Raw genomic sequence first — 14,991 nt, 5'->3', positions numbered from 1 at the left:
ACATTGCGGCCAGTCTCTTCACAGGCTGGCGCGCCGTCCCTTCACATGCTAGCACAGGCTAGCAGCTGATTGGACACAAGCGCCCACCCGGGCCCCCCCCTATTCACCTCCCATAGGCCAGTAAAAACGTTACCATGCCGCCCGGGACCGCCTCTTCACCGCCCACTGTCCAATGGAAATGTGCCTCCAACTCCTGCCCGGAACCGACCTCTCACAGCGTTACGATACTAGACGCCACCCGGGACCGACCCTCTCCACCTCGGACCGCCCCCCTCCACCTCCCAGGCTCCCACACATCCAAGGAAGTGCACCGTGCAGTAAATGGTATGTTTAAAACAGATGTGCGGTGTGATGTGATGTTCTGGAGGCACAAGGAACCTATTTGCTGGAATGGGGGGGGTGGTGTATTGGTAATTGCAGATTAACACTAAATCATCCCCCCAATCCATTATACCTATGCCCCCAATTCTGCCCCCCCTCCCCCCAATCTATCATGCTTATGCCTCCAATTCCGTCCCCCTCCCCCCATTCTATCATACCTATTCCTCCAATTCTGCCCCCCCCCCCATCTATCATACCATATGATAGATGGGGGAGGAATTGGAGGCATAGGTATGATAGAATGGGGGCAGGGGGACGGAATTGGAGGCATAGATGTGATAGAATGGGGGCAGGGGGACGGAATTGGAGGCATAGATGTGATAGAATGGGGGCAGGTGGACGGAATTGGAGTTTTTGGGGGGGCGCAAACAAAAAAAATTGCAGCCTCACTGTGCCCATCAAATGCAGCCACTGTGCCATCAATTGTCACCACCGTGCCATGCCATCAAACGTAGCCACTGTGCCATCAATTCGCGCCACTGTGCCATCAATTGTCACCACCGTGCCATGCCAAACACAGCCACTGTGCCATCAATTATCATCACTGTGCCATGCCATCAAATGCACTCACTATGCCATCAATTCGCACCACTGTGCCATGCCAAACGCAGTCACTGTGCCATGCCATCAAACGCAGCCACTGTGCCATCAATTGTCACCACTGTGCCATGCCATCAAACGCAGCCACTGTGCCATCAATTGTCACCACTGTGCCATGCCATCAAACGCAGCCACTGTGCCATCAATTGTCACCACTGTGCCATGCCATCAAATGCAGCCACTGTGCCCATCAATCATCACCACTGTGCCATGCCATCAAATGCAGCCACTGTGCCATCAATCATCACCACTGTGCCATGCCATCAAATGCAGTCACTATGCCATCAATTCGCACCACTGTGCCATGCCATCAAATGCAGTCACTGTGCCATGCCATTAAACGCAGCCACTGTGCCATGCCATCAAACGCAGTCACTGTGCCATGCCATCAAACACAGCCACTGTGCCATCAATTGTCACCACTGATCATTTACAAGGGCGTGTTTAAGGGGCGGGGCAAGGTAGGGTTTGGGTGGGACAACAGGTGGCTAGTAACTTTAAGGCCTGGCTAGTAGCTCAGGACTTGAAATTTTGAGGCCTGGGGTACACCACTGATAACCTTGGACCATTCAGAGTATGAATCATTAACCACGACTCTCTGAATTCTGTCTTTCAGCCAGTTTTCTATCCGTTTACAAACTGCTATATTCAATCCTGTAGACCTTACCTTACACATGAGCCGTGTGTGTGGAACTGTATCGAATACTTTTGCAAAATCCAAATATACCACGTCCACAGCCACGCCTCTGTCCAGGGTTTTACTTACCTCTTCATAAAAAGAAATCAGGTTTGTCTGACAACTTCTGTCTTTCATGAATCCATGCTGTCTGTTGCTTAAATAGTTTGTTTCCAGCAAGAACTCATCCATGGGGTCTTTTATTATTCGTTCTAGTATCTTCCCAACTATAGAAGTTAAACTAACAGGTCTATAGTTACTTTGTAAAGACTTTGTTCCCTTTTTAAATATGGGCACCACATTGGCCCTGCGCCAATCCAGTGGTACTATTCCTGTCATTAATGAGTCCCTAAATATTAGATACAGTTGGCCAAATCCTCAAAAAACGGGCTTAACTTAACTTTTCCGAGTTAAGTTACACTGCCGCAAATCTCCCAAGTTAGGTGCCGATCCTCAAAGCACTTACCTGGAAATTTTCGGCAGTGCAACTTAACTCCGTCCGGCGCAAGGCGTTCCTAATACAAATGGGCGATTCCCATTTAAATTAGGCGCGCTCCCGCGCCGGACGTACTGCGCATGCGCGTGACATCATTTTCCCGACGTGCATAGCGCAAAATTACATTACGTCGGGCTTTGTGGATTGCGACGGGACAATAAAGTTGCGTCGGGTAAAAAAAAAGATACGGCGCCAAAAAAAAAAATTAAAATTAAAAAAAAATCGTGTCGCGAGCAAGAAAGGTCTGTTTTTACAAGGTGTAAACAGTTTACACCTTGTAAAAGCAGCCCTAATTTTGCGTTTGCAAAATTAAACTTACGGAGAAAAAACGAAGCTGAAAAGCTTCGTGGATCTCCGTAAGTCCTAATTTGCATACCCGAGGCGGCATTTCGACGCAAAATGCCCCCAGCGGCGGATGCGGTACTGCATCCTAAGATCCGGCAGTGTAATTCAATTACACATGCCGGATCTTCGTCCTAACTATGGGAAACTGATTCTGTGGATCAGTTCCATAGTTAGGACCAGGGATACGACGGAGTAACAGCAGTTACTCCGTCGTATCTCTTTTGAGGATTTGGCCCAGTGGCTTTAAAATTACAGAGCTCAATTCTTTTAGGATCCGTGGGTGGATGCCATCTGGTCCAGGTGCTTTATCCACCTTTATTCTGTCTAAATATTTCTGGACCATATCACTTTTGAACCATTGTGTATCATTTGGGGCTGTGTCACTCCCACCCCCATTATGGACACAAGCTCCCCCATGCTCAATTGTTTACACAGAGCTGAAGAAAGCATTTAATAAATTAGCCTTCTCTTTGTCCCCAGTCACCCACTCTAGATTATTTTGTAAGGGGCCTACATGCTCAGACCTGACATTTTTACTATTAATATATTTAAATAATTTTTGGGGGTTTGTCCTACTATCTTTTGCAATCTGTCGTTCGTTTAGAATTTTTGCATCCTTGATTTCCTTTTTACATATCCTGTTATATTCTTTGTAACATTTAAACGACACTAGTGTTCCTTCATTTTTATATTTTTTAAAGGCTATTTTCTTTTTGTTAATAGCTTTTTTAACTTTGACCGTGAGCCTTTATTTTTTGCCTTTTAAACTTATTGCCCATGGGAATATACTTTGCAGTGAGGTCCCAAACAGTCTTTTTGAAGAATTCCCATTTCTGTTCTGTGTTCATCTGTGCCAATATTCCCTCCCAATCTAAGTCCTGGAGAGCAGCCCTCATCCTTGGAAAATTTGCTCTCTTGAAATTAAGTGTTTTTATTTTTCCTGCATGTATTTCTTGCTTATAGTTAACATTAAATGAAATCATGTTATGATCACTGCTACCGTGTTTCCCCGAAAATAAGACGTACTCCGAAAATAAGCCGTAGCGGGATTTCAACGCAAGATCGAAATATAAGACATCCCCCCGAAAATAAGATGTAGCGATGGCGTGTCGAATCCCCGAAAATAAGACATAGCGATGGCGTGTCTTATGCGTAGCGGGCGGGAAAACAAGACGTGATAGGCGTACTGTACTGGTGCGGAGCTCAGGAGCTGTAAAGAAGTTGTGCAGCCCTTCTTATCTGCTCCATAGTATCTCTAAGTGACCGGAGAGGTGTCGGCAGCCCCATAAATACGGTAAGGTCGGCTCCATACTGTTGTACCATACTTGCCGGTAAAAAAAATAAGACATCCCCCAAAAATAAGCCATAGTGTGATTTCTGGAGGAAAAATAAATATAAGACGGTGTCTTATTTTCGGGGGAAACACGGTACCCAGGTGTTCGTTTATCTGAACATTAGCAATAAGCTCTGCATGGTTTGAGATTACCAGGTCCAACAGAGCATCATTCCTAGTTGGGGCCTCAATAAACTGCACCATAAAATTGTCCTGCAATAGGTTTTTAAATTTTTGTCCTTTAACTTTCCCAGCAGTGCCATTATTCCAGTCAATTTCTGGGTAGTTAAAATCCCCCATTATTATCACCGTCCCAGCCCTTGCAGCCCTTTCCATCTGTGCAAGGAGCTGAGTCTCCACCTCCTCATTAACATTGGGTGGTCTATAACAAACTCCAATGATTAACATTGAACTACGCACAGCTGTATGCAGTTCCACCCATAATGCCTCAGCCTTATCACACTCTCCATCAACCAGGTCCTCTTTCACGCTTGCTTTGAGGTCACTTCTCACATAGAGACAGACCCCTCCACCTTTTCTTTTTTACCCTGTCTTTCCGAAAGAGAGCATAGCCAGGAATATTAATAGCCCAGTCATGTGAGGATTGAAGCCAAGTTTCAGCAATACCGATTACATCATAGCTCTCCTCATGCGCCAAAGCTTCCAACTCACCTGTTTTGCTTGGCAGACTTCTGGCATTGGTGAAAAAACACTTAAATGTATTATTATATTTTTCTCTGCAATGCATACAGTTGTGGCATGCTGGTGAAGGCTTCTAGGAGTTAAGACAGGCAGTAAGGAGATGACATAATGCATCTTCACCATTTCCCACATTACCTCCCTCACCCTTCTGCTTCTCCTATCCTCTGGTGATGTATCCCCAAACCCTGGGCCTTCTTCATCTAACTGTGCTCAACGCACCCATTACCCTACACCCTCTGGATGCAGCCGCAATGCACACAATCTAGTTCCCATTTCTCTTCTTCCCAAGACCAGACTCCCTTTCTCTTGCGCCCTTTGGAATGCTCGCTCTGTCTGTAACAAACTCACCTCCCTCCACGATCTCTTTATCGCCAACTCATTTAATCTCCTCGCCATTACCGAAACCTGGCTTCACGAATCCGACACTGCGTCTTCTATCCCACGGTGGTCTTTTGTGGACTCACTCCCCCAGATCCAGTGGATGCAAAAGAGGGGGTGTTGGAATCCTTTTAGCCCCACATAGCACCTTTCAGGTACTTCACCCACCTCCCTCTCTGGCAAGCTCCTCATTTGAGGCACATTGCATTCGTCTGTCTCTTCTCCCCAGTTTCTCTAAGGATAGCTGTGATCTACCAGCCCCCTGGTCCAGTATCCTCCTTTCTTGATGACTTCTCTGCCTGGCTACCCTACTTTCTCTCTTCTGAAATCCCCACAATCATTCTTGGCGACTTCAACATCCCTACTAATGCGAACACTCCTGCAACTTCCAAACTTCTCAGTCTAACCTCCTCCTTTGACCTGAAGCAATGGATACATGCTCCTACTCACTCTGAAGGCAATACTCTTGACCTTGTCTTTTCCCACCTATGCACTCTGTGCAACCTCTCCAACTATCCCTACCCCCTCTCTGATCACTACTTTATTCATTTCACTCTCTTCCTCTCCTCCGCCTCCTTTCCCTCCAAACGCCTAACGGTTACTCGTAGAAACCTTCACCATATCAACCCTTCTCTTCTATACTCTGCGACTGACCACCTCTATGACACAATCGCACCCCTGTCCTGCACCGACCTAGCCACTTCTGTCTACAACACTTTCACTTCTAGCATCACTGGACAGACTGGCCCCCCTCACTACACGCAGAATAAGGCCCCGTCCCCTTCAACCCTGGCAAACAGATGATACCAGAAGTCTGAAAAAACACAGCCGCGCTCTCGAGCGTCAGTGGCGCAAGACTAAGTCCCAGAAAGACTTTGTCCAATATAAATCTGCCCTCCAAATATACAATTCCAGCCTCCTCGCTGCCAAGCAGACCTATTTCATCACCCTCATTGAAAACTTATCCCGCCCCCGTCAACTCTTCTCTACCTTTAACTCTCTCCTTCGTCCTCCATTGCCTCCGCCCACTAACTCACTCACCGCCCAGGAGATTGCCAATCACTTTAAACAGAAGATTGATACAATTCGCAAGGAGATCTCTACTGTTCAGATACCCTATACACTCTACACCTCATGCCCACAGGTACAGTCATTACTTCCCTCTTTCAACCCCACCACTATAGACTAGGGATTGAATTGAACACCCCCCCGTTCATTTCGCACCAGAACCTTCGAACGGACCGAACGTTCGCTCAAACATTTAGAACCCCATTGACGTCTATGGGACTCGAACGTTCGAATTTAAAAGTGCTAATTTTAAAGCCTAATATGCAAGCTATTGTCGTAAAACGTCTTTGAGAACCCGGGTCTTGCCCCAGGGAACATGTATCAATGGAAAAAAAGTTTTAAAAACAGTATTTTTTTCAGGAGCAGTGATTTTAATAATGCTTAAATAAAAAATAAAAAAAATAAATGAAAAATTCCTTTAAATATTGTACCTGCTGGGTGTCTATAGTATGCCTGTGAAAACATCTTTGAGAACCCGGGTCTTGCCCCAGGGAACATGTATCAATGGAAAAAAAGTTTTAAAAACTGTCGTTTTTTTCAGGACTTTCCAAGACCCGGGTTCTCAAAGAAGTTTTCACAGGCATACTATAGACACCCAGCATGTACAATATTTAAAGGAATTTTTCTTTTTTTTTCTTTTTTTATTTAAGCATCATTAAAATCACTGCTCCTGAATCTTTAGGTGCAAACTACAGAGCACATGGCCAGTACACACCAAGGGCTAGATTCAGCAAGAATTTACGCCGGCGTATCTATAGATACGCCGCGTAAATTCAAAGCTGCGCCGGGGTATCTTCTTTCTCTTTTCAGAAAGTAAGATACACCGAAATTAGGCTAAGATCCGACTGGCGTAAGTCTCTTACGCCGTCGTATCTTAGGGTGCATATTTACGCTGGCCACTAGGTGGCGCTTCCATCGTTTTCGGTGTAGAATATGCAAATGACCTAGATAAGCCGATTCACAAATGTATGTGCGCCCGGCAGAATTTTTTACGTTGTTTGCGTAAGGCTTTTTCCGGCGTAACGTTGCTCCTGCCATATGAGGAGCAACCAATGTTAAGTATGGACGTCGTTCCCGTGTGGAATTTTGAATTTTTTACATCGTTTGCGTAAGTCGTTTGGGAATAGGGCTGGACATAATTTACGTTCACGTCGAAAGCAATGACGATTTGCGGCGGAAATTCGAACATGCGCACTGGGATTCGTTCACGTAAAAAACGTAAAGTACGCGGGGTCAACAATAATAAAAAAACAAAACGCCCACATCATCCCCATTTGGATTAGGCGGGCTTACGCCGGCCCACATACGTTACGCCGCCGTAACTTAGGGCGCAAGTTCTTTATGAATACGGAACTTGCGCCCTAATTTACAGCGGCGTAACGTATCGGAGATTTGTTACGCCCGCACAAAATTACGCAGTGTATAAATATATGTACAACACCTGGGATGTATATATATCCTCTACACACTGTAACATTAACTGACTAGCCTGCCTGCCTGCTCTATCTACCTGCAAAAAATGACACTCTCTCTGTCTTCTTTTAAAGCGGAGTTCCGGCCACAATTTCATTTTTTAAATATAAATACCCCTGTAATACACAAGCTTAATGTATTCTAGTAAAGTTAGTATGTAAACTAAGGTCCGTTTTGTTAGGTTGTTACAGCATTTAGACACTTTATAAAATAGAAATTGACTGGGGCCATCCTAAGTGTGGGCATCATGAAGCCAGACTGTATGACTTCCTGGATTTCAGCCTTGCAAATCTCGCACATGCTCAGTGCTGCACAAGCAGTGTCAGATCAGGTTTCAGCACCTGTGCTGTCCAAGTCACATGATTCTTTGAGACTGGGGAGTGCACAGCCTCCTGGAAAGTTACACCCACTACATTCCCAGGAGTCTGTGTGGTGTAGGTTAGGAAGCATTAAGCACCTAGGTGCAGGAAGTGGGAAGATTAACTATTCTGGCTTTGGCTTTGGCCAATTATGGCTCTCCGTTTTTTGCAAGCTGTGATTGGCCAAGCATGCGGGTCATAGTGCATGCTTGTCCAATCATCAGCCAGCGATGCCGCAGTGCATTATGGTCTGTGACCCGTTTTGTTCGTATTTCGTCGAACGATCGAACATACGATGTTCGACTCGAACATGAGTTTGACTCGAATACGAAGCTCATCCCTACTATAGACGAGGTCGCTAAATTACTTGCTAACGTCCATCTTACCACCTGTGCTCTGGATCCTGTTCCCTCACAAATGCTACGTTCACCCTCTGGCTCTATTCTACACTCTCTAACCCACATCTTCAATCTCTCCCTCTCTTCTGGCATCTTCCCTAACTCTTTGAAACATGCACTAGTCAGCCCCATACTTAAAAAGCCCTCACTAGACCCATCCAATCTTAACAACCTATGCCCCATCTCCTTGCTCCCCTTTTTATACAAACTCCTTGAACTTCTAGGGGCAGATCCACGTAGCGTGGCGCATTGTTCCGTCCGGCATAGCGTATCTCTGATACACTTACAGCGTATTTTCCTTATCCTGAAAGAATTTGTGCCGTAAGTTATGGCGGCGTAGTGTAACTTTGGCGGCGTAAGGGTGCGCAATTCAAATGGATGAGATGGGGGCGTGTTTTATGTTAATACGTCTTGACCCGACGTAAATTAAGTTTTTTTTTTAACGGCGCATGCGCCGTCCGTGGGGGTATCCCAGTGCGCATGCTCGAAATTAACCCGCAACAAGCCAATGCTTACGACGTGAACGTCATTCTACGCAAAGCCCTATTCGCGAACGACTTACGCAAACTACGTAAAATTTTCAAAATTCGACGCGGGAACGACGCCCATACTTAACATTGGATACGCCTCATATAGCAGGGGTAACTATACGCCAAAAAAAGCCTTACGGAAACGACTTAAAAAATGCGCCGGCCAGACGTACGTTCGTGGATCGCCGTATCTAGCTAATTTGCATACTCGACGCGGAAATCAACGGAAATGCCACCTAGCGGCCAGTGTAAATATGCACCTTAGATCCGACGGCGTACTAAGACGTACGCCAGTCGGATCTAGCCCAGCTTCAGGCGTATCTTGTTTTGTGGATACAAAACAAAGATACGCCGGAGCAAACTAGAAGTTACGCGGCGTATAAATAGATACGCCAGCGTAACTCCTTTGTGGATCTGACCCCTAGTCTACAACCGACTGAGTGTCCACCTTGCCGATAATAACCTTCTTGATCCCCTTCAGTCTGGATTTCGTCCTCAACATTCCACAGAAACTGCTCTCCTAAAACATACAAATGATATACTAACGGCCAAAACGAAGGGACACTATTCTGTACTCCTACTCCTGGACCTCTCTGCTTCCTTAGATATGGTTGACCACCCCCTCCTCCTCAAAAAACTCCACAACTTTGGTCTCTGTGACTGTACTCTTCGCTGGTTCTCTACCTACTTATCCAACTGCACCTTCAGTGTTACTTACAACTCTACTTCCTCCTCTCCTCTTCCATTCTCTGTTGGGGTCCCCCAAGGTTCTGTTCTTGGACCTCTCCTATTTTCAATCTACACCTCCTCCCTGGATCAGCTGATAGCCTCCCATGGCTTCCAATACCACCTTTACGCTGATGACACTCAAATCTATTGCTCTACCCCTCAACTCAATCCTTCATTTTCCTCACGCATCACTAATTTACTATCAGATATATCAGTTTGGATGTCACACCACTTCCACAAACTCAATCTATCCAAAACGGAACTTATCATTTTCCCTCCCCCAAGTGACTCTTCCCCTGATCTCTCTGTCAAAATTGATGGCACAACTATCAGCCCATCCCCACATGCCAAGGTCCTAGGTGTAGTCCTGGACTCTGACTCTCCTTTAAGCCTCACGTTCAATCACTGTCCAGATCTTGCCGCCTCAACCTTCGCAACATCTCCAAAATACGCCCCTTTCTAACCAATGACACCAAACTTTCAATTCACTCCCTAGTCATCTCTCGCCTTGATTACTGCAACTCCCTCCTCATCGGCTTACCTCTGCATAGTCTATCCCCCCTTCAGTCTATCATGAATGCCAGACTCATCCACCTTACCAACCGCTCTGTCTCTGCTACTCCTCTCTGTCAATTCCTCCACTGCCTTCCGCTCACCCAACAAATTCAATTCAAACTACTAACAATTACCTACAAAGCCATCCACAACTCTACCCCCAGTTACATCAATGACCTAGTCTCTAAATACCAACCTAATTGTTCTCTTCGTTCTTCTCAAGACCTCCTACTCTCTAGCTTTCTTATCACCTGCTCCCATGCTCGTCTCCAGGACTTTTCCAGAGCCTCTCCAAGCCTATGGAACTCCTTACCCCAATCTCTGCGTCTATCTCCTTCTCTATTAGCTTTTAGAGGATCCCTGAAAACCCTCCTCTTGTATTTTCATTTGAGTCCATATGATCATCCCCCACAGCTAACTACCTTTTGTGCCACTTGACCCTCCCTTCTAGATTGTAAGCTCTAACGAGCAGGGCCCTCTGATCCCTCCTTGATTGAATTGTATTGTGACTGTACTGTCTACCCTGATGTAAAGCGCTGCGCAAACTGTTGGCGCTATATAAATCCTGTATAATAATAATAATAATAATAAAAATAATAATAATAATTTGCTAAGTACCCTCTAAAGAATGGTCCACCATAGGCTGTTTCTCAGAGGGCTCACACTAGTGTAAATTAGTCCTTGCTGAGGCCTGTAGCCAAACACATTAATCAGCATCTAAAGATACCTTACTTTTCACTTTGTGTCCCCAAGTTTGTGTAATACAGTATATACAATTTCATATTGTGGAATGTGGCCTTTCTGTGTAATTTACTGTGTTCTATATTGAAGAAGAAGTTGGAGTTTACAAACCAATAGAAGACTATAAACAGGAAAATTTAATTTATTAGTGTGACTCTTAATAGTCAATGCCCTTCTTCAATTGAAATGAAAACATACATCTAATATGATATGCATAACAGGGGCTCAATTACTAGAGTTATATATATATATATATATATATATATAGATTTTTTTAACAAAATATAACAAAAAAGTAAATTTCTTACTGTGGAAGAAACCTGCCATGAGACAAACATGAAAGCTGCCATTCATTGTTTTTTCCTCTAAGAGGTTGCCTGGCTACAAGCCTGGAACAAGTGTGCAGATAAAGATAAACTTGACCTGTCTATTTGTTCCCGGCCATGACTCCAGGTAGTAAAGCTAGGCAATACAATAATAGCAATTTGAAAAGGATATTAGCAATGTTAGTGCTCTCATGACAGGTTTTCTTTAAATCAGATAAATAAATAAAACAAACTCTTTCTTCATATTTTATTTTACAATATGTCACTAAATATATTTACATAACAAGACTTTTGCCTCAGTGCAATACATTTTTTTTATGTTGCATAAAGTACAAACTGTAGGATTTTTTTTTTCTTTAAAAAGAGACACGTGACTGCAGTTGCAGCTAAGTGTACAATGCAACATTTTCCAGTTTGCCACATGTCGTTTCCCTTACTGATACAGACAACACCCAGCTGCACACTGTTCTGAGCAATATCCTTGGTATTCATTACAATGTTTTAAGAACATACACTCTGGTAGAATTAGAGATATTTTAAAGGAAATGTTCTGTTCTTTTCTACACAGTACAAAAATACCGCAAATTTTATGGAAAAGAACCCTTTGCTGTGCGAGAAGCTGAACAAACAACATGAGCAAAACTTAAGGAATGGTTTAACACATTACCCCTCTAATATATTTTTACAAATGTACACTAACTCTTGACTTACAGAGCATACTGGGGCTGGCACACAAATCTCGATGAAAGGAAAAGGCAGAAGTGCTGTCCACACCAACTGATCAGATTCTTTACATTTATGATCAACCAGTGCAAAAGAAGATGGCAGTTAAATCTGACTGGTTACGATTAGCATCAGCTGCATTTTCTTCAGTGCTTCATTGTAAAAAAAACTTTAGCAAGAACTCTGAGCAAATCAGATTTTTTTTTACTGTCAGTATCTTAAAATGACCCTGAGGCTGCTTTTTTTAACTCTACTTCTGAAAATGATAGTTGCCTGGTTGCCACGCTCAGCCTCCTGCTTTGGTATTTGTAATCACAGACCTGGAGCAAGTTTGTAAGTAAGGTTTTTTGACTTTTCTGATCCGCATATTTGTTCTTGGTCAATGACATTGAAGTTTTTGAAACCAAAGGGTCAACATAACAGTCAGACTATTGACATTTTCAGACGGAGATCAGCAATGGCAGCACTCTGGTTTGCTTTGTAGCATGAATCTGATTGGTGGCTGCCGGTTACACAGACGATTCTTATTTGAAATGAGGCCATTATGTTTAGCACTAATTGCAGAAATTGCAGATATTACTGTATAAGAAAGGACACGTGTCTTTACAATTTATCTTCACAGTGATATACCAGAAAGGTTGTGTTGGATATACATAAAATAGCCCCATCCTTTCTTTTACGAAAAGGGAACAGTTCTAATCGGGAATGGATTTACAATGTACAAAACTTGTTGCGACAAACAATAATTTGATTTTACAGAAAAGGCAGACAAAATAAACAATGATATGATTAAAGATAACAGGTCAGAAGAATTTGAGTATTATAGACTGCATGACAACACACATTTATTTAACAAATACAACTCAATGATCAATAGTTCATTACTCAATCAGGCTGAAAATTGGTAAGAAAACAATGTATACCAAAAATAACCATGAGCATGTTTCAATTCTAAGGTGTAGGTTTTGGCACTTTATGGGAACAAGTCCTTGCCCAATATCAGTCATATAAAAAGAAAATACAGTTCTTCTTCAACACGCCTTGCAAATATAGTACCAGTGTACTAGCAAACACTGAAACATATTGAATAAACATTCCCACTGATTTTCACATGCATACACTATTCAAAGAACAACACTGTATCAATAGTTTGTGTCTGTATTTAAAAAGAGTTCTTTGAGATCACTTCCCCCATGCAGCAGCAACCCTCTAGACCTCCTCTGGAGAACGCGTGTCTGATTTCAACTTTACAAACTCCTTGGAAACCTCGTCATTGGACCTCTGAGAAAGTATTCTTAGGATTGTCAATCCGGTTTCATCCATGAAGATGTTCTTTGTCAGTGGATACCAGGATGCACAGTTCCCTTTCTCCACAATGCCCTTTAGTTGGATGACTGTCATTCCAATGATACGATCTTCCCTGGCAAAGCAGTAGTCTTTGACACACAGGTGAAGTTCATAGGCTGCTGGCTTTTCTTCATTGCCAAGAATACTGTGGATTAAAAAAAATATTAATAACATTAGCAGCAAGGGCTATATAATAAGATCCTCTTCTGCATTCACTAAGCTTAAAAGCTAACATGACCTCACAAAATTTGAAATGCATGCTTAGATATAGTTACATAGGGTTTGATTTACTAAAACTGAAGTGTGCAAAATCTGGTGCAGCTGTGCATAGAAACCAATCAGCTTCCAGGATTTAATTGTCAAAGATTAATTGAAGCTGATTGGCTACCATGCACAGCTGCACCAGATTTTTCACTCTCCAAGTATAGTAGATCTCAACCCCATAGTCTGGTAGAAAAAGTCCATATAGCTCAACCAATAAAAGGGAAAAAATTCTTAAGGCAATGATTTAATTTTCCCCTTTGAAATATCCTCAACGTCTTCTGACTTACAGTTTTTTGTTTATTGACTGTACTACCTTCTCATGATTTTGTTGCCTTTTCAAGAATATGAGTATGCTTTTAATCCTACATATAAACACATGACAGTTTGCATAGTGTTTTAGCATAACTGCTGTTTTATACCATGTTTTTAATTATTTGTATATACTGTATAATCTTACATTTCAATATACAAAAAAATGCATTTTGAGACTCATTCCTACTTAACACTCTATAGTATAACCTTCATACAGGCTGCTTAAAGGACCTTGTATTGTCAAAGCATACTGAGCTTTCTAATGGGAAAATGGGAAGGTTCTCTTTTTTATAACTAAGCAAATTTCTAAATATTGTACCTCACTATAAGGTGACACTACTCATGATACTTTTGGACTGGATCTTCAATGCCCAGCATAAATTATGGGTATAACTAGGAACACAGCTCTCTGTGTGCCCTCTATATAACACCAAATGTAAATATTTTTGATTATGTATTTCTGCTATTCTTCTGACAGGGGAGTCCAATACTGGGGTACCCAAAATTTCCTCCCAGCCTTAAACTGTTTAAATTGACTTCATACAAACCTTTTCTAATCAAAGTTATATTAACTAAGGGACATTTGTGACATCTTAAGTTCTAAATTAAAGACCAGACCATTCCCTGGTGAACTGGTTACTCTACATTCAGCTTAGAGATTATTATCATTTGCACCATCCGAGATCCCTGCACTGGGAGCCTTATCTTTTGAATCTCAGTGCTTACAAAGTGTAGGTCTTATCAATTCTATCTCAACACTATAACCTTCTATTGTTATATGTATGTATCACCATGCTCTCCTTTTTACCTATCAGAATGAAATTGCTGGTTTTCAAAATATATATTTTGACCCATCTATCCTTTATAACTAGTAATATTCAGGAAAGGCTTATTAAGATCCTCACTAGGGAATGTTAAGTACCCTCGGGAATGCATACCAAATGCCGTCGCTTGAATGGGCTTTTACATGGTGTTACTAGTTTACACTTTGTAACACCAGCCCTAGTTTTACACTTGCAAACTAAAACTTACGGCGAAAAAACGAGGCTGAAAAGCTTTGTGGATCGCCTTAAGTGCTAATTTGCATACTAGAAGCGGCATTTCGACTCGAAATGCCCCCAGCGGCGGATGCGGTACTGCATCCTAAGATTCGGCAGTGTAATTCAATTACACATGCCGGATCTTCTGCCTAACTTTGGAAAACTGCTTCTGTGGATCAGTTCCAAAGTTAGGACAAGGGATACGATGGAGTAAC

The 14,991-nt window shown here is 42.9% G+C and overlaps 1 protein-coding gene across 1 annotated transcript in view; it reads right to left on the bottom strand.

Moving 5' to 3' along the window:
* Window positions 1-13,022: 13,022 nt before the first annotated feature.
* Window positions 13,023-14,991, bottom strand: part of UNC13C (unc-13 homolog C) — an 829,386-nt gene continuing 827,417 nt past the window's right edge. Inside the window, exon 32 of the mRNA XM_040342717.1 lies at window positions 13,023-13,305. Within this exon, the coding sequence (XP_040198651.1) occupies window positions 13,023-13,305 (283 nt within the window). The remainder of the gene's footprint in view (window positions 13,306-14,991) is intronic.

Source organism: Rana temporaria, chromosome 3, assembly GCF_905171775.1.
Source record: "Rana temporaria chromosome 3, aRanTem1.1, whole genome shotgun sequence".
NCBI lineage: Eukaryota > Metazoa > Chordata > Amphibia > Anura > Ranidae > Rana > Rana temporaria.
This window is presented reverse-complemented; position numbering and strand designations above follow the sequence as displayed.